Source organism: Heterocephalus glaber, unplaced genomic scaffold (genome assembly GCF_053883595.1).
Source record: "Heterocephalus glaber isolate CG9 unplaced genomic scaffold, H.glaber_assembly_v1.0 deba00001689, whole genome shotgun sequence".
NCBI classification, from domain to species: domain Eukaryota; kingdom Metazoa; phylum Chordata; class Mammalia; order Rodentia; family Bathyergidae; genus Heterocephalus; species Heterocephalus glaber.
The window spans coordinates 1,322,897-1,350,004 of record NW_028258414.1 but is presented as its reverse complement, the minus strand read 5'-3'; the positions used below and the strand labels follow the sequence as shown (position 1 = coordinate 1,350,004).

Here is a 27,108-nt window from a genome sequence, read left to right as displayed (position 1 = left end):
AGCAACCCAGAGAGATCTGAACTATCATCTTCTTTCCCATTTTAAGCATGAAAGAGCCAAGGATTCAGGGAGGTGAAGTAACTTCCCCAAGGCTGGGGTCAGGAGGCAGCTGGTTGGGCAGAGAGCGCAGGCAGCCCAAGACTCCCCAAAAGGACCCTGCTGAGCTCTTCATGGGAGAACAACTAGGAGTAAGAAGCAGGCACTTCGTGTAATTGAGGCTGAATCAGCACTTTTATTGATCACAAATATTCTGAAAAAGGCTATTTTAAAAATATTCTAGAAAGCACCTTTTAATCCTTTATTACTTAGATGCAAGTATGAAGTCCAAGAAAGAACCACGAATTTTGTTAGAACATACAAAATTCAGTAACTCTGTTGAGTATTTTCCAGTTCAGGCATACTTCACCGAGATGCAAAGGCCTGGTCCCTACTCTGGGGCGGGGGGGCACTTTCTCTCTCTGGACCTCGATTTTTATATCTGGAGTTCCGATTTGTTTGTGATGCTCAAGATGCAGAGCAGAATGAACACTGACCCTCCTGGGTGGTTGTGAGGAGGGAAGAGGTCCCCCAGGCCAGCTCCTGCTCAGCCTCCTCCGCCTCAAGCACAAGCCCGACCTGGAGCCCCACTGGGAACCAGACAGTTCCATAAGGACCCAGGGGGACTGGGGGGCCACTGACCCCGCCCAGGTATCTCCAAAGCTCCTTTCTCCTCACCACCGGTACCTGCCTGTGAGCTTCACATAATAGGCACTTCATAAATAATTGTGAGGAAGCGAACGGAATGTTCTTCTGCCCCTGCAGAAGCGCGCATGTGTAGTTCTCATTTCCTCCGCTGACCGGCTGAGGCAGTTAAATCGCTAAGAGGGCTCCTGGGGGAAACCAAACGTTACGTTTATGGAAAAGCTGCTTTTAGATACTGGAGTGGCTTCCAAGTTCACCGCGGCCATAAGTTAAGGGTCTGTCAGCACTTCCATTATGAAAACCACTTTGTGGTTTCATAACTTCGCCATAAAAGTTTGCCTTGGGCGGTACTTGGGCATACAAATTGAAAAGCTAGTTTTAAGCCAAAATTCGGGGATTAGAAAACAAACAATTTATTGGTTTCAGACATAGTTTTGTACCCGTCTTAGCCAAGCAAAATTTATTATGTGGGCAATTAGAGTGGACTAAGCCACTTGGTTCTTGAAAAATAAAAAGGAGGGGAAATGGCCAAAGTATTTATATTTTAAGAGGAGCCACTGAACACAACTGATTATTCTCTTTGGTTATATCTGTATCATGTATGCTGTACCACATATGGATGAGAACCAGAGTTTATGTATTCCTTTCTTTTCTTAAACATTTTTCTGTTAATTGTATCAGAATGATAAAATCGCCTTCTTTTTACTAGAAGATGAGCAACGTGAAATGAGAATATTGTCAAAGAAAGAGCTTGGTGCTGGTTTGGGTAAGTTATTTGAGAACAGCAAGTGTCTCATTTTAATAAAAGCAACAACAGCAGCAAAAGCCATCAGTAATGAATTAAAAAGGTAAAGTCAGGAGATGAGGTCTTCCCATTAGAAACGCTGAGGACCTCAGAAGTCACTTGGTCAAATCACAGACTTTACAGATCAGGAAACTGCGGCCCCATTAAGAATGACCTGCTGGTCTGGGCAGGCTGGAACCAAATATTCCACCTCTCAGTTTAGCCATGGGCTCATCACTCCTCCCCTCAGATGGAGACACTCAAGTTTCCAGGATTCAGTTTTTCCAGACTGCTCATAACTAGCACAGTACCCAGAAATGTCCTGCCTGTAGAAAAGTCCCCTCCTGCAACAGGACACACAGGCATTTCATGACCCCAATCACCTAAATAATAAGTGATGTGTAATTAGCACCCTTGTAGTAAGTTTGTTTCATGATCCCTAGGGCAAGCACACTGCATGCACCTAAAAACAGACAGTGAGTCTTGGAGGGCAGGTTCCTAGGTCCTGCCTCGCATCTCACTCAGGAGGGACCCAGTCCTACCCCAGGAGTAGAACTGAGCAAACCAGGCTGTCACTGTCACATGTGTGTGGGTGATGGAAGCACATCATTTATGTATGAACCACATCCCCTGCTCCCGAGTACTCTGCTACAGTTCTGAAGACAGATGAATTTGGCTCCAGATTTAGAGCCTGCCTCTGCTGTACCATGAAGGCACCTTGTATGCCCTCTCACACAGTTGTCACATGTCTGTCTGTCCCTCCAGACTCTGCTATGGGCAGGACCCACACCTGTCAGCAGCCTCCCGTCTGGGACAGGAAGGTAGTTATGGCCATTTGCTGAATAAATGAATGAATAAAGAAATGCCCACACTCACTGATGAGATCAGTCTCCCTCTGGAGTGGCCTTGCCTGGCCCTCCTTTCCTACCCACAGCCCCTCCCTGCCCAATGCAGCTGTTCCCACAAAAACCAGTCCAAGCCCTCAGCAGCTACCACTTAGATCTCCAGAAACATTCTTGGTAGAAAGAATGCAATTCTGTTAATAACACCCCGGTAAAGTATTTTCTTAAGTCAAAGAAGAATTTGAGTGAGAAAAACAGGAAATTCCTAAATACCTGGGTAGAAGATCACAGCCCACTCCAATCTCTCTGGTTTCTACTTCAGTCTTTGGCTGGGTTTCTGTTAAATAATCCAACCTGCTTTGAAGTTCATTATTCTGGAGAGGAGGGAAATAGTACTTTTAGTAAACCAAGTATGTTTCCTGACAAATATGCATAATACAATTTATATGTATTATCTGATTTCCCCCATGACTTTATCACACATAACTCCTTATTCAAACAAAACAATGTATTTGTTGAGAACTAATGCAGCAGAGGTTGAGGCAATCAAATCCATATAGTTTCTTGTTTGTATGCTTACTGTATATTCAATTTTACATAAGTGAAATTTTATATAAATGAAAACAGCATATCTTAGTATCCACTATACATGCATATTCTAGTGCACTTACTATAATGTGCTTTTTCTTTGGTCAACAATTTGTTGTAGATATCTTTCTAGTTTATTAGAATTAGTTTCTAATTAGTTTATATTACATCAATACATTACATCAGTAATTAGTTTAATTGGTTCACCGCATTCCATTGCATGAATCTCATTGATAGGAATTTATTTAGATATTTATCGCTTCTTTGCCATTATAAACAAGGTCCAGCTCAACTCTTAACACTCTCTCATTAAAACTATAAAATGAGTGAGTCTATTAATTTAATTTAGTGGGAAATACCTCTATAACTTAATAATTCGTATTTCATATGTGTGGAAAATTCAGAATCTCAAACATATAAAATAGAACAAGCTCCTTGGGACTAAAATTAGCATTCTGAACAGTTTTCTTTTTCTTCTTCTTTTTTTTTTTAGGCCAGAAGCAAACATTACATAGGTGGATGATTAGATGCTCAGGAATTGAAAATTTGTCCCATGAGGAAAATGAACAACAAAGGAACAAGAAAGTTGAGGATATTGAAATGAAAATAGATGAAGTGATGGTATCTTAAACTTAAAGGGCAAGAAAACTTTCAGGAAGAAGCTAACAATGGTTATCTTCCTGTATTGAGAATTTCAGATGCCTTTTTGAAAATATATACATATACAATGATATCTATGAATAATACATATATATTAATTTTTCAAGAGGTAATGACTATATCTATCTTCCTGGTGAATTCTTGATGAATGACAAGTAGGAGATACAAAATAAAATTTATTGAATAAATAAATGCTTAGATACTTTTACAATTAGCATATCATTCACATAACTAGACAATATTAAGGTATTTGCTCCTCCTCCTCCTCCTCCTCTTCTTCTTCTTCTTCTTCTTCTTTTTGTAGTACCAGGACTGAACTTAGGACCTTGCACTTTCTAGGAAAGTGTGGTACCACTGAGCTAAATCCCTGGCCCTGCTTTTTCTACTTTTTAATTTGGAGTTGAAGCTGAGGCACTAGACCAAGACATTAGGTAGCATGTGGAAAAGTAAAAGTTCTATAGAAACAGTAGCTTGAGCTTTGAAAGAAAAAATGAGAGTTACAGCTCAGTGCCCCCCCCGCCATGAGTGATGCCAAGCAGCAAAGCAGTAATCTCCAACAAGCCTGTGTTCTATGGCATTAAAGGTCTATGGATCCCTTCTGATAAACAGGAAGTAGTATAAACACTGTGGATCCCTTCTGACAGACATAAAAACTATGGATCCTTTCTGATAAACGGGAAGTGATATAAGAGAATGCATTCCAGACTCCCAAGCAGCTAACAAGCTCTGACAGATCTTTGGGCTCTGCATCTACTGCCCCATTCTCAGTATAGATGCACGGTGCTGGGTTATTGCAGGGAAACACTACTGTGAAGAGGTTGGAAACTCTAGCAACCCCATGGCCTTATTGTTTCTCAGTGTAAAGACTTCAGCCATGAGATTTCACAGAACACTGCATCTACGACCTACTGCAAGGGGGCATAAGAGGCAAAGTTAGCAAACGTGCCCCAGCTGAACACAATGAATGGTGGACATGTGTCCCCAAATCCTTTCTTTTATTTCATGGGAGCACATCAGCCACCCACAGAAACACAGCAATTTTTTTAAAGTATATTTATGACAATTTAATGCAATCAGCAAAAAATTAGTGTGCATCAGACAGTACGTGAAATTAGGTGAGAAGAGGTAAGTTAAAGACAACACTTCTGGACAATGCATAAATCAAAGAAACATCTCACAGAAATTAGAAAATATTTTGAACTGAGTGTTAATGAAAATATATAATATTGAAGCTGTAGGACACTGCTGAAGGAGAGCTTAGGCTCTAAAAAGGACATTTATGGCTCTAAGAACAACAAAATGTCTAACATCAGTTACCTAAAGTTCTATCTCAACAAGCTATAAGAAAAGAGCAAAGCAATCCCAAAATAATTAGAAAGAATACCTTACCAAAACTCAGTGAAACAGAAAACAGACAGGCACAATAGGAAAAAAATCAAGAAAGCCAAAAGCTATTTTAATGTCTCAGAAAATCAGTAAAATAGATAACCTTCTAGCTAGGCTGATCAAAAAAGAGGGAAGAGGAGAGGAAAATGGAGAGCAAAGGAGAGGAGAAGGGAACGGGAAAGAAAAGGAAAAAGAAAGAATTTCATATCAAATTCTTAGAGGAGGGCTGGGGATTTAGCTCAGTGGTTCCACTGCCTGCCTTGCAAGTGCAAGGACCTGAGTTTAATTCCCGGTACAAAAAAAAAAAAAATTCTTAAAGGAAATGACAGGAGCAGGTCTCTGTGACCTTGTAGTAGGCAATGATCTCTCAGAACACAAAAAGCATAAATCATAAAAGAAAAAAATGATTAACTGAACTTTCATAAAAATAAAAATCTGTCCAATATTTACCAAATAAATGAAAGGAAAGCAAGTTTACAGAATGAAGAAATGTTCATGGTACATATATCTGACAAAGGACTGGATCCCAAATAAGAATTCTTGCCAAGAATAGAGATATGGCTGGGGGTATTACAATCCTCAACTTGAAACTATACTACAAAGCTACTGTGATAAAAACAGCATGGTACTGGCAAAGAAACAGACCTGAGGATCAGTGGAATAGATTAGAAGATGCAGAAACAACTACAGATATGGTCACTCATCTTTGACAAAGGAACCAACCATCCTCATTGGAGAAAAGATAGCCTATTTAATAAATGATGTTGGAAAAACTGGATTTCAACCTGCCAAAGATTAAAACTAGACCCATACCTATCACCATGCACTAAATTAAGATTTAAGTGGATTAAAGATTTAAATATTAGGACAGAAACACTAAATTTGCTGGAAGATAAGTTAGGTATAACTCTTGAAGATATTGGTATAGGAAAAGACTTTATGAACAAAACCTCAGTGGCATGGGAACTTGCACAAAGAATCAACAACTGGAATCTTATCTTATTAAAAAGCTTCTGTACTGCAAGAGAAACCACCAACAGAGCTAAGACACAACCTACAATATGGGAAAAAATTTTCAGCAACAGTACCTTAAACAAAGGATTACTGTCTAGAATATATAAAGAACTGAAAAAAAGCAGACCCACCAAATTCAAAGACCCAATTCAAAAATGGGCATCTGAAATGAAGAGACATTTCTCAGACAAAGAATTAAAAGCAGCAAATAAATATATGAAAAAATGTTCAACATCACTGGTCATTCGAGAGATGCAGACGAAAACAACACTGAGATTCCACCTCACCCCAGAAAGAATGGCTGCTATTAAGAAATCATCTAATAACAAATGCTGGCAGGGGTGTGGGGACAAAGGAACCTTTCTCCACTGCTGGTGGGAGTGCAGACTGGTGCAAGCACTGTGGAAATCAGTATGGAGATACCTCAAAGAACTAGGCTTAGAGGTCCCATTCGACCCAGCTATCCCCCTGCTGGGTATCTTCCCAAAAGAATTAAAAAAATCATACCACAGCAATATATGTGCACCCATGTTTATAGCGGCACAGTTTGTAATAGCGAAAGCTTGGAAACAGCCCAAGTGCCCATCAACTGGAAACTCGACAAAGAAAATGTGTTTTTTTTTTATAAAATGGAGTACTTCTCAGCCATAAAGAATGAGAAACTAGAGACATTTATAGCTAAATGAATGCATATTGAGGCCAGCCATCCTCTTAAGTGAAATAAATAGGACACACATGTGTAAATAACAAATAATTTCTCTAGTGTGAGAAACTGAAAGTGAAATTAAAGATACACATGGATGAAATGGCCTAATCTCAGATCGTGATTCCATTGTGTGTCATATGACTGCATCGAAATTTAAATTAGGGAGAAGCTTGGCTTATGTGGAGTCTGCTAACTAACCAGAGTTTTTTTCCAGATCATTATTTGTTCAGTGTTGGTTTAGGGGATCTTTCTGAAACAAATCACATCTTCTGGTGTCTTGTTGGTGCTTGAGGTGCTTTTTTAAGTTATATGGAAAAATGCTTAAGTGCTTTTCAGTTTTGTTTTGTTTGAGTTCTACTGTATTTGAATATTATTGTAGTTTTTTTCCCCTTGCATTGTTCTTCTTTGAATGGTTTTAATTTTTTGTATGTGTGTGTGTGTTTGATAATAAAGTTATTTTAAAAATTAAAAGAAAAATTCTTGCCAAGCATGGTGGTGCACACCTGTAATCCCAGCACTCAGGAGGCTGAGGCAGAAGGATTGCCTTGAGTTCAAGGACAACCTGGGCTATAGAGTGAGTCCAAAGCCAGGCTGAACTACATAGCAAGACCCTGCCTCAAAACAAAGAATTGTATAATCTATTAGAATTCAATCAAATAGTCAGTGTAATAAAGGGTAAAAGATTGGAACAGATACTTCAAAAACAAGACCTATAAATGGCCAATAAGTCATGAAAAGATGCTCAGTAAGAAATGATGCTGAATATCACTAGTCACCAAAGAAATGTAAATTAAAACCATGATCAGATACCACTACACACACCCTGGGAAGGGTACATCTTCCAAAACAAGATGAGGATGTAGAGAAACTGGTAAGCTCAAACTGTTAGCAGGAATATAAAAAGCTACACCTACTTTAAAAAACTGTTTGACAGGTCTCTTAAAAAGAAAAATCTACTCCTACCCTATCTCTCAGCTACTGCACTACTAGGAATTTACCTAAGAGGAAAAAAGACATATATATACATGATGACTTGTACAATAATGTTCATAGCAGCTTTATTCTCCAGAGTCCTGAAGTGGAAATAACTCAAATGTATATCAATGAGTGAATGGATAAATTGATGTATTCAGGGGATGATCAGTACTCTGCAATAAAAGGACTGTACACAAATTAGACGTGTCAAATCATTATGCTGAATAAAAGGAGCTAGGCACAGAGCAGTCATACTGCATGATTCCATTTATATAAGTCAACACATCTGCAGTGACAAAAAGTGACACAGCAGGGGGTGCCTAGTGGGTGTGAATAAAGAGACAGATACAAAGGGAAACTGAGAACCTTTGGGGGTGACAGACACATTCTGTATCTCTATTGTGGTGGCTGTTCACTGGTGCTACTAGGCATCTCTAATGCAAAAATCTTCAATCCAGAATGCTTAAAAACCTGAAACTTTGGGTTGGGGAATTAGCTCAGTGGCACTGCACCTGTCTCGTAAGCACAAGGTCTTGAGTCCAATCCCTGATACAAAAAAAAAAAAAAAAAAGGAAACTTTTCAGCACTGGTATGCTCCTCAAAAAGTCTCAGATTCTGGAGCATTTCCAATTTGGGATTTTTGAACAGGGATACTGAACCAGTAAAGTCTATGCAAATATTCCAAAAATCAAAAACACTAGGACCAAAATACTTCTGGTCCCACAAGTCTTAGATACAGGATACTCAACTTGTGTACACTTTCAACAGAAGCAGTTTATTTGTATAAATTATGCACAATGAAGTCAGTAAGGAAAAAACTAGAAGGTAATGAGAGACTGAAGTCTGGTAGCTGAGGAACACAGAGAGGGAGGAACAGATAGCGGACATACTTTAAAATCAAATCAATAGGACTTGACACAGAGTAAAACAAAGAACACCTGCTTCCCAGCCTCGAAGACCAGTGTGGAGTGGTGGAGAACCACAGGACTGCACACCAAACCATAGCCGTTTCCTGCTTTCAAATACCACCACCTTGTGTCTGCACATAAAACGGATATGGCCCAAGGACTGGGAGGCTCATGTGCCTCCCAGGAAGGAAGAATCTGATGTGGCTCCTTTGGGCATGTTGGGGAAATAATGTCGCAAATGTATGGCGTTCCCTCCACCTCCAGCTCCCCTCTGGCTCAGGGGAGCAACGGGCCAGGAGCCGTAGCACACATTAAATAAAAATTGTGACCAATAAAATATATATGGGAGTCCTGGTGCCTGGTGCTGCAGCCCCAGTGTCACAAAGGAAAATCAATGACAGTCCTAGGCACGCATCACAGGCATGCTGAGAGGTTATGTGCCACACAGCACACGTTATGTATGCAGGATGAACAAAACCAAGACGTGTGACTCCTCTCCTCTGCCACGAACTTTGCTGTGAGTTGAGGATTTTCAGCAGAGAAAAGTGTGATGGAATAGGTTTCAGAAAGCTGATCAACCTCATGAAGATATGCTTGTTGTTTTATTTGAGAAACATTTTTAGTATCAGAAATAGAGAAATTTCTTCTCCAGAAGGTGGGTAAACAGAAACACTGTTATAAATAAATTTTAAAAAAGAATGGCCATATTTTTGTTACTGGGAAGATTTTAAATCAGTTGATGAAAATGGAATCTGACAGAGCCAGGCAAGAGTAAGCTTTTAGGAATCTAGTGTGTCTCTCTGAGATGTGTGTGAGTGTATGTGTGTGTGTGTGTGGTGTGTTGTGTTTATGTAGAATCTGATAACTTTAAACACAGGTAAGGGGCCAGGCATGTAGTTCGGAGGTAGAATGATTGTCTAGAGTACACAACAGCCTGAGTTCCACCCCGAGAACCACAAAAACAAAAAATACAACAGCAAAACTACAGGTAAGAGTAAATGATAAATCTAAGAAATGAATTAATTACTTCCATATTCTCCCTTTTAAAAGGAAAGAAAGGTCTTCAACTGCCAGTCATGATGTTGGGAAAAGCCAGGCCTTTCCTGTGAACCCAAGATCAGGTACAGAGTTTTCTCTTGGGCTGTCTATTGAATGTCCTCAGATGATTTGGGGGAAAAAAACCAACAAAGTTTTCAAACTCTAAAAATAAAAGTAATGCAGAGATGATCCAAGTACTCTGCTGCCCTCTTGCCCCTTGTAAAGCTGAAGTAACAGAGCCTAGTTGTTAGTGGTATTATTTGCCCACTGGAATGGCTTGTATCTAGATGTCCTCTCAAAGCCTCATGAAGTCATAGGTGGGACTTTTTGGAGGTGGCTGGATCCAGAGCATGTGACGCTGGGATCAAGGATGTGATGCTGGGATTAACTCACAGTGTGATGCTAGGATTAAGGCTGCCTCACCCTGGGTGTGAGTTCTACCTACCCTAAGGGTGGGTAACCTGGATAAGATATAAGGGACAGCAAGAGAGTCACTGCTTGTTGCTTGCTGCTTGCTACTTCCCTGATTTGCTGCCTTCTGCCTGCTATGAACAGTTTCTCCTCTGCAATGTCCCTGTGCCATGCCACCTTGCCTTTGAGCCAGCTAACTATGAACTGAAGCCTCTACAAACTGCAAGCCAAATAAACCTTTCCTCCTTTAACTCTGGATATCGAGTATTTTGTCTCAGCAATGAGAAAAATAACTAAGACACCCAGCATCCTGTATGGAAAATGGCAGAATGTAGCTAAGAATTTAAGTCTTCAAAATGCCAATAAATCAAGAAAGAATTATCATTTGTCAATTTTTCACACTATATCAAGCACTGCTCTAAATGTTTTGCATACATTACTTCATTTACTATTTGTAAACCTCCTTTCAAGTGGTGTGATAATACCCATTTCACAAACATTGAAACTGAGGCTTAAGAAGGTAAAAGTCCTAAGACCAGAGCAGGAGCCAGGATCTAAACCCAGAACCCTTAGCTAAAACTGTGGAATCAAATGAATGGATATGCTAGTAAAGTTTTAATGGTAGGATCTCCAGGCTCCATGGAGACTGTGAGTCTGTGCTCACAGATCCCCTCCATGGCTAATCTCAGCCCACTAGCCAGGAGGAAGCAGCTCAGTGGCCAGGGACCCTCTGTGCAGTCCTGAAATCCATGGCTTTGAAAGGAGCAGGGTGGCATCATTCTGGGGGACAAGAGGCCTGTGTGTAAGACGCAGGCACTGCAGTCCAGACGTGAGCTTGCTGAGCGGCCCAGCCTGAGGGACGCTGGCTCTGCCTCGCCAGTGGACCTCTGTCCTCTCCTCCCCTCTTCTCCCCTCCCCTGCCCTCTCCTCCTCTCCTCTCCTGGGCTCTTGGGCCCTGGCCAGGACAGCACTCTGGATCTCTACCATTCATTCCTAAGGCTGGTGCTGAGCCCGGGAAGCACAACAGGGAGTGGAGGAATAGACACCAGGAAATACTCAGCTTCAAGATACTGAGACTCTCGCACCATGAGCCTGCTACCTGTGGGTCGTGAGGGGCTGCTGGTTACGACTGCTGCCAAAATGAAGACCCAGAAAACAGGGCAGCTAAGGGCAGCTCTGGATCCAGGCTTACTCATCTCTACCACCACCTTGGGTGCATCCTAATGTCCCTGAACCTCAGCTTCCCCATTTATAAAACTAGGCAATATAATCGAATCGGAGCATGTCCCTTTTAATAAAGAGGAACAATGATAAGTTAAAAGTTGAGTGCTTAGTATGTATTAAGCACTTTCCGGATATTTGTATTTCACTGTCTCACCACAGGGGTGCAGCGAGGTCCCCATTTTATGATTATAAGGAGTTTTCTGCAGCATCACTCAGCCAGTAAGCAGCAGACCCAGCATCCACACTTGGGTGAGTCTGATCCTACCCTGAATGTCTGCACACCACAGAACACATGGAGAGTGACTAGCAGTCCCACCACCCCACTAAGCTCCCCGTAAATGTTGTTTCCTCCTCTCTCCCTGCTGCACTGCTATCTCCAGGGCCCTTTGCTGGGGAGGGATGCTATGAGGGGCAGAATCAAGGACAGGCACTTGGCAGACCAGCTTTTCATGCTGTCTTCAAAGGAAGAGGCTCAATGCCAAGTTCCTAGTAAAAAGCCATTAGGAACAAATAGATTTTGGCTTCTCCTTCGATGAATACCTAACCTCCTAAGGTTCTTCCAAACCCATAATTTCTATTTCTGGAACCTGTGCAAAATCTCTAAATGACTTTCAAAAAGCCAGAGAGTCAAGAAAACTAAATATCCTAAAGTTTTAGGACAAATTAGGTCAGCTGTAAGATGTGTTTACTCAACCTATAGAAGAGCACTGTATTAAGAGTCTATTTTTCAGTTGGGATCCTGCATTTACTAAGCGGGTGACCTGGGCAAGACCACTTTCTCTCTGCCTCTGTTGCTCATACAGAAATAATAATCCTGTCTTGCCTCTCTTAAAATTGCTGAGAAAATCACATGAAGAATGTACATGAAAATATTCCCAGATTGCAAAGCACCATACAAATGTGGGCAATTGTCCATGCTACTTATCAGATTTGCTGAGAAAATTCTTCACAGAGACAAAGTAGAGCCAAAAAGCAGAGTCGAGCAGCAAGCTGGAGGGAGGAGAGCGAAAAAAGTGAAGCAAAAGGAGCCACCCGAGCCTCATGCACAGAGCTGGCAGTTAACCTTCAATCAATTTTACAAGGCCAGGAAAGTGTCATAGTCTTAATTACGTGTTGGTGGCAGGATCTGCCACATAAAACGTAATGGCAGAGGACACTGACAACAGAGCCACTGTTCTTACCTCTCCCTCCAAGAAAGATATCTTCTCTAGAAGCTGCAATATTAAGAGCTGTTTCTGTTGCACCTTCTTCTTTAATGATTCAATCTAGAAAGAAACAAATGGAAATTGTTAATTAAAAATGTAGACTTGAGGCCCCTGGGTGTCATTTGAATGGAAACTGCACACAGGTTCTCCATGCTTCTTGGAACCACCTGATCTGAGATGTTCTATGAAAGGGATTGCTGTGGCCGAGGAAGTAAGAATCAGGATCCATCCTATTAGGATGATTCAGCCCAGCATCTCCACTCTGAGGGTGCTTTGTGACCCTTACTAACGTCCCAGAGACAACCTAGGGAACATGCTTTGAGAAGTGCAATTACAACTTCACAAAAAATAATTATTTGGCTTGAATTTATCAGGCAGCCTGCATTTCAAACATCAGTTCTGTTACTCCTGTTGGTGCATTCAGATCTGTTCAACCAGGGGCCAAAAGGTTTGGATTGGGGAAAGGTTTGCTGCAAGTGCTAATGAAGTTCAGAGGGCCACAGACTCATGAGGCTTGAAATAATGAGGCAGAGCTACCTACAGACCCACCCTGGGCTGCCACCTTTGATTATACACTGTGCTCCATCTTGGACTCTCCTTGCCTTTCCATTCATACATCATGTTTTCCTAGTCGAACCAGACCAGGGTTCTTGTGTTGCGTCATGTCTTTGAACAATGGTGAGAGCAGTGTGTAGGTTCAGGAGCAACACTGACTTTCCAACAATATTTCATGTTAGTGTTCAGCATTCACACAGCAGAAGAGCACAATTCGTGTGGAAGGGAGCCTAGCAACATCTAGAAAAAGTACATATGCATTTACTCTCTGACTTAGCAATCCCATTACTAAGAACACATCACAAAGATACATTGGCCAAAATAAAAAATGACTTGATGAAAAAAAGATGACTTGGACACAGAGTTTTTGTGTTTTAGAAAACACAAAATAATGCGAAACTCTAGCAGTTAAGTGGCTGGTTCAACTGGCCACATCCTAAGAGTGGTGACTGTAAGGCTGCTCAGACACTGAGGTGAAAAACATACATTGACTTACATGTAGTGCACTAGTTTGGGTGTAAGGTAGGGACTTATAAACACATGTATATTTGCATATGAAACATAAAGACAAAACCCTAATGAGTAATAGTTACCAATGGGTAGGGGGGAACTCAGGTGGAGAAGATGGAATCAATGAAAGGTCTCCCTTGGGCCAAAGGTAGGACAATTTGAGCACCCCAAAAATAAATGAATGTGACTGAGTAAAACACATTGAATATGTAAATAGTGAAGAACATGAGTATTTCATAATTCTTAGGAAAAAAAGCGACAACTCATTGTATACCACTGGAATTGACAAAACATCAGCAACTGAAGAACAAAAAGAATAAAGCATTCATCTTGCCTTTCTTGTATAGGCTGCATTTTGGGACTGTAACAATCCCTAGTTTATGAGGGAAAATTTTTACTTTACCAAAGAATTCCAGTTAATCAATGAGAATGACAGAGTAAGAAAATTATGCCCTTGCAATCTCTATGAAACACTGATTCAACCACCATCATCACAGATGAGACGCTGAGGGTGGGAGCTGATGAGGGGCATCACGGCTATGTCCTGGGCTATGTCACCACCTGCTCCATTCATCATCAGCGTCCCCCAAGGGGGGACAAGCCGTCAGCGCCTGCTCCAAAGTGACTCAAAATGAAGCACACAGCACCACCACCCATGAGGTATTCTTGCCCTCCCCCAAATAAAGCTTGAGCTAATCAAGCTTCTAGAGCCAATAAGGGAATGAAAAGTCAGCTCCAGAATGAGAACTGTCTAGCATACCCTGGACATGCTTGATGCTGTCAGGACATGGGAAGTTTTTCAGGATAACTGACACAGGTCCTGCAGTCAGTGGCCCCACAGGGGTAAAGCAGAGGGGGACAACAGGGGTGGCGTATCCTAGATTAAGACACGTTAGAATTTAACAACCAAAAGCAATTATAATGTGTGCCAACGGGAACAAAGCATCAAAAAAAAACCACTGGAAAATTTTATTACAGACTGGCATTAAATAAGACCACAGAATCATTGTTAATTTTATTAACTGTGATGATGGCATTGGGATGATATTAAAGTTTACATTTTAGAGGCACACAGTGAAGCATATAAGAAACACAGGCAGAATGTCTGAGTATTGCTTTAAAATGCTACACAGAAGAAAGAAAAGAGGGAAAAACAGGAGTAAGTAAAGCTAATACGGCACACACAGTCTCGCTATTTGTTGCACGTGGGTAGAGTCTATTGGGCTTCTTTGATTATTCTCTCTGTTCTGAGAGCATGTGACATTTTCACTGTAAAATATTTTCAAATTCCATGTGGTATCAAAAAATATAATCCCCTGATTAAAAAAAATCAAACCACACAAAATAGAACATAAGAAATACACTGATGAAAACATGTCCATTGATAATAATTAAATAAATTACCAATAAAAACATTAACGAGTTACCCTTTCATAATAGTAAACTTGGCCCCAACTGGAGACAAAGAGAGGCCAGTGCAGGGCTGGAGCAATGGACATGCCACAGTGTTGCAGGTGGTACTGTAAATTAGAATGACCCTTACAGCGATTTAGCAATAAATATTAAGAGCCATAAAGCTGCTCAAACCCTTTGACCCACTAATCCCACTCCTGGGAATTTATCCTAAGGATCTAATTCACACATAGGAAAAAGGCTGTATATATAAAGATGTTCTTGCTCCCATTATTTATAATCGAGAGAAAATGGAACTAACCTTAATGTCAAGCACTAAAGGAATGAGCAGTAAATTGTGAAATATCAATCTGATGGAGTATAGTACAGAAACACCAAAAGCAAAATAGATTGCAAAATGGAAAAGTGTTTATTTACCAAAAGGTCTCAGGGTACAGAAAAACAAACGTTTGCCATGGTGAAAGCAAAAGCGAGACGAGGGGTTAGCTAAATGGAAATAATTCTGGGTTGAAAGGAGATTGCCGGGGGAAAGAGTTCGGGTGAGTTTTCTACAGTTTTATAGGAATAAGTTTCAAACGCTCCTTTTCCTTTCCTTTCTACAGTATTAAGATTTTAACTGACTTTTAAAAATCTTTAAATGACAGCCACAATAGGCACTGGAATTCATTAAAAGGTTCCAAGATACTGAGGAATGACATTTAACCAAAAAACATAAAAGGTGATTTCACTGCACAGGTTTTGAGGTTGCTGAAGGACGCGGTGACTTGTGAGTTAGAGAAGGCAAGCGAGGTACTTCAAGAGCACAGGCAAGACCCACTCACAGGAGGATGTGGACAGGATGCTGCTCATTGCTGTGCCCTGGATTTTAGCTTAAAAATACAGTCAGCCCTAAAATACAGGGGGTGGTGCATTCTTGGATTCAAACAGCTGATTTAACATATTCAAATTAAAACCTGTGTCTGTACCAAAACGTACAGACTGTTTTCCGGTCATCATTCTCTAAACATAATAACAACTATTCACGTGGCATTGACATCAGGTATTATAAGTGATCTACAGATGATTTAGAATACATGGGAGGATACCCATAGGATTTGTGCTAGCACTTGGTCATTTTGTATAAGGAACTCAGATTTGGTCACCGAGGAGTGTCCTGGAGCCAGGATCCACCCCCATACAAGGAAGGTCTGTAAATCAATACAAAGCAAAGACACCAGCAGGAAGGAGCTGCTGGTAAGCACTGGTAAGGCCCCTGCTTTGGGGCGAAAGAAGAGGCCAGGAGGAGGATTTGGGGTGCAGACACTCTGACAACAGCCTAATGGTTTCCGGCAAATGATGCTTCCTGAGGCGCCTGTGTGGCTGTACTGACCGTGCACGCAGTTGTCCCGTCCTTGAACGTTTCTTACAAAGGCATCTTGTCTCATAATCTGTGACCAGGTCGGACTTGTTTGAATCAGAAGGAAAGTGTGTTCGGCAGAGCCTAGCCCCACGCACCCTCCAAAGGGGCCAAGTCTGAACCCCGATGTCCACTCCCAGCAGTGCTGCCCCAGATCACATCCCATGCCTTTTCTCATGTGAGGCACCAGTTTCTGAAACAGCACACTCTGGGTCTGACCCCAGGCCAGTGACATCTGACTCCCAACTCCAGCTCCTCCTACAGTGTCCAAACCACACGTTAGTATGGAAAATGGTGTTATTTCTGACTACTCTAGAAAGTCTTGAATATTGTCCTTTGTAGCACCAAGTACCTGAGAAGCGCTCAAAAGTGAGCTACTATTTATTATATGACTGTAAATATTCCTCATTTAACGACCCACCTGTTTGACTGTTGGACTTACTACTGAGGCGTGCTGTTGGATTTATGAGCACATTCAGACTTATAACGCAGGAACACTGGGCCGGGGATTTAGCTCAGTGGTTTTGCTGCCTGCTGCACAAGCACAAGGACCTGAGTTTGATCCCGGTACCAAAAAAAAATAATAATAAATAAATAAAGTAAAATAAAATACAATGCTGGAGCATGAGGGACAGTGCAGCCTTATAGTGCCTTCTTCTACAGTACTATAATTTTTGCTGATTGTGCTGTACAGTGCAATGCCGTAGTTTCATGTTCTATTATACATTTATAATACTGAATGGAAGAGTTATGCAAATAAAAGCAAAGTTATCAGGTTGGAGTTTCCTTGGACCATTTCTTTGTTGTGACTATTGTAATGTGCATGCTATATACAATTCCTCATTGAGTCACTAATTCATTTAACAACCTGGTCACAGGAATTGAACTCAGTTCTTAAACGAGGAATGCCTATAGTGGCATTTCTCCCTCTGTAGACTGTGACCTCCTGAGAGTGAAGACCTTGGTCATCTTTGTATTGTTCGACAACGAATGAATCAGTGAGTTCAATTGTCCATCTTTACACAATCCATCACTTTTGCCCCTTTTGCAGGGGCAACGTGGTGTGGAACAGGCTCTTGGGGACCCAGCTGTACCAAGACAGCCTTGCTGACTCTGTGCCCTCAAAGAACTCCTGCATCAGGGGCCACTTCCAAATCCAGGGTTCTGCCCAGCTAGTATGCAAGTGAAATCCATTAGGCACCTCTGCTGTCGCTTCTTGATGTGTTTTAAATTTGTAAATCTGACCCTCTGGAGGTTTATTTCCTCTTTGGGAAGCTGCAATTTGTCTGGCTGTCACCAGGTGGTGGTAAATGACCTAGCTTACTGGCTCAATTCAGGTTGCTAATAAGTACTAAGTCGGAAGCACACTTTCAGGCCTCACCTGGGTGATTCACACATGGACGTGATCTTGTGAGACAGCTAAGTTTAAACACTACACAGCTATGTAGCAAGACCCCTTCATAGAACAAGGGAAACGATACCTTGACGAAATGTGGACCCTTTTCACCAATGTTAATAGAATTTCTCTAATTTTGTCCTGATAAGCATGTTTCTTTGGCACTCAAACTGAATGTATGTTCTGGGGCCTCACAGATCATGTAGGATGTTGAGTCTCTTAAGACTCTAGGGTGGCTGGATTCTTAAAAAGGGACAGGGGAGTGAAAGTTCTAGCTTCTTAAAACCGATGGTAGCTTTCTTCTCTTTAGCCACAACTGACTCACCTGCTCAGGAGGCTTGAGATAAGCACACAACACTGGAGTCGCCTGACTGCTGACCACACAGTCGTCCAGGCCCCAGAGATGCTGAGAAGTCTGTCTTTTACTCAAAAACCCTCAGTGTCCCAACCTCCGGTGTGGCACCTGAAGTCTATGGCCTCAGTCCCCTGTCATCCCACCTTCCTTTTCTGCCCAGTCTGTCGTCTAGTAAGCCCCACACTTAGGCCACCCTGTCCTCTGCACACGCTGCAGTCCTGCCTCCATGACCGTTTCAGTCACCTCCTAACTTGCCTGGCTGGCTTGTCTCTAAACCCGGGAGGCTACACCTGTGCCACTGCTTTACCCCCTCCCTGCATGGAATCCGGAATCCCCCTATCAATTATCTTAAATAAAAGATCACCCCTTTTGGGAGGTGAGTTCACCTTGATGTATGTGCACAGCCCAGCATACCACCCAGTTTATAAACTGCTTTGCAAACAGACTGCTATCCGGAACGGATTCTTCCCAACTTGTCTCAAACAGAGCTCTGTCAACCAGGCAAAACAAATTTGTACAAAAACTTAGTGAGCTTCTGTTTTTGATTGCATGCAACCCTGGAAGTTGTGACACTTCTCAACCTTCTGAGATCCCCCCCTCCCCAACACACACTAGGAATGCACAGAGCAGGGCCACTTCCACTTCACGTTAGACGTCAGGAAACAATACAGCTCTACAGTTAGAGTTAGGTCATGTGTACTCAATTGTACAAGACTGGGGAGACTAACTCAGTACTGAACACCCTGGGCTGTGAAGAGAAGTTAATAAGGAAATACCACAAGTAAGCATTAAATATTAGCGGTTATATGGGTTGTTCAGAAATTGCACTTTGAGTATCATTTCTCTTCTTTTCTTTGTGCAATTTTAGTACCAGATCAAACCCAGAGGCACTTTACTACTGGATTACACCCACAGCCCTTTTCATTTTTTATTTTGACACAAGGTCTTGCTAAGTTGGCCAGACTGTGGCCTCAAACTTGCCCTCCTCCTGCTTCAACCTTCCAGAGTGCTGGGATTACAGATGTGCATCACCATACCCAGCTTGAGTGTTTTTCTCACCAGCTGGGAAACGATAACACACAGAAAACAGCTGTCTGTAAAACAAATGACATCCTGAGGCTGGGCCGACAAGGTGGGCTCACCTGCTCACACATCTTGGCCACACACTCCCGCCCCAGGAGGAAGGGAATAAAAGGGGCAGGGAGAGGGGCTGTAAAGGTGGACACAGGGGGCATGAATATGATTAACATATACTACACCTATTGAATCCCAAAATGTGAAACTAGGGGGTAGGGTGGTGCGAGAGGTGGGGGGGGAAATGATTAAAATATGTTACGTGCATGCTCAAGTCTGCCAAAGTGAAACCGTTAACCTGACAACCACTGTACACTAACAAAAAAGTGGGGGGAAAAATCCAAGAAGGGCTATGTTTTTAGTGTGTCCTCCCTGAAAAGTCTCATAGCAAAAATATACAAAAAACAAAATGATAATCACATTTTATCAAACTGTTTAAAATATTGTAAGGGAAAGAATTCAGTTTTTTAAATACAGACTGCACAAGTTAATGACATCATTGTTCACTTTTCTTTGAAATTTGTTTTATGTGCATCTTAATTTTAGGAAAGCCTGTGGAGGCCCACAGGTACACATATTTGAGATCAGGGTGTGGGGCTGCTTGTGTATACTCCCAAGTCACAAAATGCCACACATTCATGACCAAAGTCTCCCAACCTCTGTCCCCAGCACCCGCTCTACCATGCCTTCCTGTAAACTGTCACTTACAAAAACTCCCTACTTTGAATTGCAATAATGAAGAAAAATAATTTGCCTCCCTATTAGATGAACAATTATCAGAGATGTGTAATGGCCAGTCAATGTCCCTAAACAAAATGAGACTATCCAGGTTATGAATGCTAGGTCAAAATAAAGAAGTAGGGTACTTTACTATGAGCTCTTGGACACTTTTTAGGGGAAATTTATGTTGTCATATTTGAAAATTTGAAAAATTCACAAGAATAACTCAAAGATCCCCATTATCGTTTGCAAAACTCCTCAGGATCCAGTGAGAGCTGGATCTCACCAGATCCAGCTGATGGGTGGGGAAGGAACCTTCCTGAGCTCACATAGCTTCCTGGCTTCTCCCTTTACTTCCTCTCACCCTGCCCAGGGTGTGGCCCAACCCAACCTACTGATCCCTCTATGATCTGGCAGGCAGCTGTCTGTATTTTCCTCATCAAAATAGGATTTGTGTGTGATCCCATATATCATACTGAAAAAAAGATAATTGATATATTATATTATATTTATATATATATATATATATATATATTCCCCTTAATTCTATTTTGGAAGTGTTGTAATGCTATGATTTCACAGTTACTGTATTTTTAAAGTTCATTCTCCTTGACAAAAGCCACCACAAAACTATAAGAATAAAAATAACAAAGCTTAGCTTCTTTTTAAAAAGAGAAAATAAGAATGGATAGAAAAATATGAAAGATCAGAATCTGCCCCACATTAATGCAGCAGGGAAGAATAGTTTAAGAAGGTCGAGGGACAGGGCACATTACCTCATGTGTGGGGAAGAGAGGGGAATGAATTAAGGCCACAACAAAACGAAACTGAGAAATTGCTAAATGAAGCTCTGAGTGGGGAAAATGAAAAATCAATGAAGGAATGGAGGAAAAAAGGTACATTTTTCATCTTCATGATGCTTGATTTGGTTTGTGGAAATTCATTTTCAATTAATGCGTCTTGTGGCATTCAGCCAGGCTAGATAGGAACAAGGCTCACATTTTAATCAATTTTTTCTATTAAGCTTGAAGTAATATATAATAATAGAATGGCATTATTCAAAAGGATCGGTTGAAACTGGCTTCTGAGGTAAAATCTAATTTGGTTTGATTTCTACCTTATATTAAAGGGAACCCAACTGTTCTTTAAAGCAAGGAATAGCAAGTGCTCTGGTTCTCCAGGGTCCCTAAAAATGACTTGGCTATAAAAACGTCAGGGAGGGATGGATAAAGTGGACTCCCTGAGTGCATTCACTAGAAGCGAAGGAGAAAAAAGGAAGAAAGAGAGGGAGGGAGGGAAGAAGGAAGGAAAGGAGGGAGGAGAGAGGGCTGAGTTAGCTCTTGATGCTCAGAAACAGCCTGAAGTGGTCACCCCCACTTGACCACTTCACCCCCACTTGTCACCCCTTTGCCCCTCGACAGCCGCCTGAACATGGGCCAGGCTGAGACCTGGCCCAAGTCAGTCCCTTCCTCCCTGAGGCCAGGCCTTCGCTCACACCCTCCTGCTATTCTAAGATGCCTGTGCTTCCCTGACAGGACTCCAGAACCCTGTAGTACTGCACTGGAAGTGAGGAGGAGTGGAGCCGGAAGTGAGCAGCGAGGCCAGAAGGAGTGAGATGGAAGTGAAGAGCAAGGCCAGGCTGGGAGGAAGGCTGGCGCATGACCCTTTCTGCAAAAGATGTGCAGGGGCTCTGATTCCCCCCGCTGTTTTTTTCTCCATGACTTACGAGGCAGGTGGAAAGGAGAAGTAAGGATGGAGCAGATTTACTCCTGTGCTTTCCTCCACAGACACATCTTCAAAGATACCATGCCAGGCGCTGAACAGTCCTACTAGGGAGAGAACTGTTCACAACTGCATGAAGCTGGTGATTTTTAAAAGTGGTATTTTCAAAAATGTTCCCAAAGCTCAAGTGCCCTAAAATATTAACCCTCTTCTTCCTGCTTGCATAGGACCCATGCCAGAGGAGACACTTGGGGCTCAGATCTGATTGGCCATGTGGAGCCACTAAGGAATTATTAGCACAGTAATTTTCTTGGTGTGGCGTTCCACCCACCACAATTGTTTTCTACCTACATTTCCAACATCTTCATTTACCTACCATTCCCTCCTACAGTCCTAACTAGATTAATGCTCCCTGAACTCACATGTTCTAGTCTCCATGTCTTTGTTTTTATTTATTCTATATCTTATCTAGTATGACCTTTCCACTCATTCAATCCCTGCCTAGAAAGATCCAACCCATCCTGCAAGACCCTGGGAAACCCTTCTCCTCCCTAAAGACTCTCCACCCACACCAGAATCAGTTCATACTCATAGGCACTGTTTTAACAGGCACTTGGCACATATGCAATCAGTAGGTCTTACATCCACCTCTGGGGAGGGACTACTGTGAGCATTCTCATGTTATTGGTAAGGAATCAGAATCTTGGAGAAGAAATGTGATTTGCTCACGATACAAAGGCAGGACCAGAGGCAGGATGCAAAGAAGGATTTCATTCATTCGGAGCCTATGAACTGAGTCACAAAGGGTCATCACTGATCACATTTTGCCTTGAGTTCTGATGAGTTTAAATGTCAGCCAGAAAGTCCTGAGAGGAGGAAGTAGTGTTCCACAAAAGGCATTTCTTAAATGTTTCCTGTGTCAGCAGAGATGAGTTTCCCATACATTGTACCTGGCTCCTATACACATACTCCCTAACTCACAAGGACTGCACAGGGGCAAGGGGTCAGGAACAGTCAAAGAAACTGTTACCAGGTTTTGGGGCACTAGAGTCTCCTTTCAGAGGTGGTTCAGAGATTCTTTCAGTCATGAGCAAAGAATTGGTCGAGACAAGCCCAAATGGTAGTGAGATTTTATATTTATTAAGGCAGAAAAAGAAAGAGCTCTGCTAAGCGAGTTTGGGCCAAGTAAAAGTAGGAAAAGAAGTATGCTCTGCAGCATGAGAGTGGAGTACTGTGAAAGAATGCAGTAGCCAAGAGCTCAACTGTGGCTGTCCTTTTGTATCTCCCACTCCTCAGGCTGATGTCAGGTCTAGACTGTCCTATCCAAAACTGCTGGAGTTCTCACAAGATGTCTATGTTGCAAGGCTTTGGGAAGTGTTCTGTGCATGTGTCCTGGAACTGTGCAATTAACAGGCCACTTCTACTTCCCCAGCCAGTCTGCCATGCCCTAATCTCCTGCCTCAACATGGCAAAGGGGAAATAACACCAGGTTGGCAAAGATGACACGAAAAAATTAGCAGGCAATGATATTGGAGAAACAAGGTTTCCATGACACTCCCCCCCTTCAAAGGAGCCCTACTCATACAATATACACAAAAATAAATTCCACATGGATTATTCTTTATTTATCCAAAACTATTTATTGAGCATCTACTATATACCAGTGAAAATTCCAGGTGTTAAGAGATACAGTCATAAACAGACAAAAGTTCCTGCCTCCTAGAGCTTACATTCTAGTGGAGGGGAAGAGACAACAAATAACATAAACAGGCAAAAAGGACAAATAAGTGCTAAGCAGAGAAAAGTTAAGGGAAGAACAGAGAGTGGACATGTAGGTGGTAACTAAAGACCTAAAGATGAAAAACAAAACTAAAACTATCACAGAAAATACGTTTATGACAAATAAGACACACAACGCAGCACAGAAACATTGATAACTGTTAACGCTACTAAAATTTAAAAATTATGTAAGATAAACCACAAACAAACAAACACCACTGAGGAGACAATAATGTCAGCCAAATATTTTTTGATGATTATATGAATACAGAGTTGGTACAAATCAGCAGAAGGAAAGACAAACAACCTCACATAAAAATGAACAAAGAATACGAACACAAATTCATAAAGGAGGACACCTGAGTGTCCAATGACTTTATGAAAGTCATTCGTTCTCACAACTTGTAATGAGTAGTGACCAGGCTGACGCAAATTAAAATTAAAAGAGTGAAATGCGATTTCATAACTGACTGAAATTATAGTCCACACGGGGCCACGTGGTGATGAGTGTCTGGAAACCTCTGCTGTATAAAGAGCGACTGTGGCAGTGGCCTGCTCTGGAGAGCCACGGCAGTGCCCGGTGACGCTGACACTGCGTCACTCCGCCCCCTGGCGGCACCCCTTCTAAGTGTGCTTCCTAGTGAAAGACTTGCTGGAGACATGTTTCCCTGTTTGTGGGAGAATAAAACTTTGAAAATTAACTAAATGTGTATCAATAGGACTACAGATTACAATATTTCCAAGTAAAAGTATATTAGCTACTGAAATGAAAAATTTAGATCTGTATGTAATAATATTAAACTAGGAAAAAAGGTAAATTGCAAAATATCGACAATGCTACTTGTTATCTAAATTATAAATTAAAATTTATGTAAATTTTTAAACACACACTAAGCTATATACTAATCTCTGTGGTAGAAGCATGAGGTAGAAGAAGGAGAGGAGCAGAACTGGGCAGGAATAAAATAGAACAGCCTCATCTTTAACCTGTAATATTTTCTTTTATTTACAGAAAGCAGAGAAGGGCACAAGGGGTTGTGTTTTCATTATTTATAGGGAATAATGAAATATAATTTTCTGCACTTTAATTTCCTTTCATATTTAAAAAATAAGAAGAAAAGGACAAAGCCTGGCTTTGAACTCAAAGATCTGTGTGTGAACCCAGAACCATGATTATTTGCTGAGATACTGCCGGCTACTTATTTATTTATTTATTTTTTTGTACTGGGGATTGAACCCGGGTCCTTCCACTTTGGAGGCAGGTGGGGGAACCACTGAGCTAAATCCCTGGACCCAGGCTACCTATTTTTAATGACTCGAAGCCTCAGTTTCCTGCACTTCAAAAGTGGGCAGATGATGCCTCTGTGAAGGTTAATGTGCATGTATGAGCTCTGTCTCCACAGCCCTGAGAGCAGAGGCCCACTCAGCACTTGGTAAGGCTTTCAACACCAACTGTGCGGCCTCACATACTTTCTAGGGCAGAAACTGGGCACCTGGTCTCTGGAAAAATGCTCAAAGCCAATTAGAAAGCATTTCAACAAAGAGAATGTAGGTTCAGTGACATTTCCCCAAAAGGGTCCTTCTCCTAGAAAGGACAGTTTGGGTGTGAGTGCACCCATCAATCCCTATCATCAATAATTCCTGCAATAATTCTTTCTAGAATGCATAGAGTGGGGAAGGTGGACAGCACTGTGTTCTTTCAGATACCTTCAAAGACTTCATTTTAGGTAAAGAATTTGGGTTTTAAAGAAGTGACTAGCATCATGTTAACCACTAGAAAATGAAAGTAACACTTTCACGTACTATGCACAAATTCTTCCTCACACTTTTGCAGAGCATCTCCTCTGGGGGGCGCTGTGAAGCAAGATGTGGGCTGCAGAGTCAAGGCTGGGGGTCCAGTGACCGCAGGGAGGGAGGAGAGGTGCGGTGGGGAGACTGGTGGGGCAGGACTTGAACACAGAACTCAGGCTTGGCCGGCAGTAGATCTAGTTAACATGTCACAATGTGGCCAGGAAAGAGTTAAACTGAGGCTCACCAGCAAAGGCAGAGCAGAGAAGATGGAGATGGGTCGGTGGAGGAGGGGAGCCAGCCTCAAGATCACCAGAAAGCCTGGGCCGGGGACTGGGGCAGGGAGAAGGCACATGCAGCGCAAGCGCATGGCAGGTAGGAGGCGCTAAGGGCTGTGTAGATGCTCTGGGCTCTTTGCTCACCATCTGCTCCATAAACCCTGGTCTCCAGGACCAGAGGAAACTCCAGGGCGGAAGACAGCACACCACCCCTGCCGACTCACACCAGTGCCCACTCTCTCGGAAGGTCAAGGCATTCGCTAACTTCATGTTATTCTACTTTTTGAAATACTAACAAATCCATTCCACTAGAACAGATGCCAGAGACATTTCCACCAGAGACTCAAAAAACACCATAGGAGTAAAGCAATCCCCAGAAACAGTGCAGGTCACCAGGCCAGGGTACGATTTAGAGAAGCAATTTCCCAAGCTGATGCCATCTCCCTGCGGAACCCAGCAGAGTGTGTGAGATCTGCATTTAAGCCGAGCACCGTGCCCACAGTAACAGCCCCCTGTGAATGCGGAAGATTACTCATCACTTCCTTTCCTTCCCACTCCCTATTTACTTAGGCTGGGCAGAAGCATCAAAATGAAAGACCAAAGGCAAACCTCAACAGGAAAGGACCCACATACCCACTCTACCATGGACACGTGCGGGAGAGGAGAAGGAGCCATTGTCACAGGGACCCACCCCACCAGCCCCATACCCTGGCTTGTGGGCCAATGCCACCCTTGACTAGACTGCCGCTCCTGGTGCCTCTCCCAACTCAGTGAATTTCTGAAGAAATACCAGCATGTGTGGCTATGGAGCAAGACCTCTACCAAAACACAGATGCATGGAGTGTGTTTCATGTCAATGTATTTGAGCCAAATACACTTCTCGTCATGAAATCGGTTGAACTGTCCATTCAGTGACAGAAGCAAATCAAACTTCTCCTAAACAAGAAGAACAAGAAGTTGACCAGTGGTGCTGAGATCCATTCAGAAAGGAAAATCTCAGGGCCACCGTGCTCTAAAATACATATAATCAAACCACACGGACACTGGACTGCTTATTCGGGGTGTAGGGTGTGGTTCAGGACAGACCCCTTCCGTCTTGGCACTCATGTCCTTTGTCCTCTGTCACACTATCTTCTAGCAGAAAGGCTTCATTTTCCAGGATCTTGGGCCAGTCTCCACTTAGCACTTTCTGAATTATTTTTAGGCATAATTTTTCAATACAGTTCTTTCTTTGCAATCTAGGAAACCAAGTTTCTAAAGATACAGTGTGGGAGGGGCTGGGGATTTAGCTCAGTGGTTCCAGTGCCTGCTTCACAAGTGCAAGGATCCGAGTTGGATCCCCGGTACCAAAAAACAAAAAAGATACAGTGTGGGTCTTTACGTTCTCTTGACTCAGCATTTTGAGGCTGCCCAAGTCGAGTTACCATATATGGGTGTTTTCACAAAGCAGGGCCCCCAGTGGCCAAATCTTCCTGTTTTGTTCCTCAGTAACACCTCTTCCCGCAGTAGAGTGCACATGCATTCTTCTAATCACGAACACCAAAAGGAACTGCTTCCACCCACTGCGGGCTACCGGGTTATCATCTTCCAAAGAGCCGGAGACTAAATCTGGAGAAGAGCTCGTGCGACATGATCTGGAGACAGTTCAATTGAGGGAATTAGGGCTGAGAATTCGGGGCTCCATGCCTTCTCCCTCCCCC

At 42.3% G+C, this 27,108-nt stretch overlaps 1 protein-coding gene and 1 long non-coding RNA gene across 4 annotated transcripts in view; one reads left to right on the top strand and one right to left on the bottom strand.

Annotated features, from left to right (window-relative positions):
- Myzap (myocardial zonula adherens protein) overlaps positions 1 to 27,108 on the bottom strand; it is a 78,192-nt gene that overhangs the window by 5,483 nt on the left and 45,601 nt on the right. For 2 of the 3 annotated variants that reach the window (XM_004855740.4, XM_087199090.1), the window contains 2 exons: positions 12,399 to 12,482; positions 2,581 to 2,681 (listed from right to left, as the gene is read on the bottom strand). In XM_004855740.4, coding sequence (XP_004855797.2) covers positions 2,581 to 2,681; positions 12,399 to 12,482 — 185 coding nt within the window. Of the gene's footprint in view, positions 1 to 2,580; positions 2,682 to 12,398; positions 12,483 to 18,649; positions 27,043 to 27,108 lie in introns of those variants that run through there. The other variant, XM_021237165.2, reaches the window with a different exon arrangement.
- Positions 839 to 3,727, top strand: LOC110344152 (uncharacterized). Its single transcript, XR_002386495.2, has 3 exons — positions 839 to 956; positions 1,391 to 1,447; positions 3,389 to 3,727. It is a non-coding gene; the product is annotated as an uncharacterized LOC110344152 (long non-coding RNA).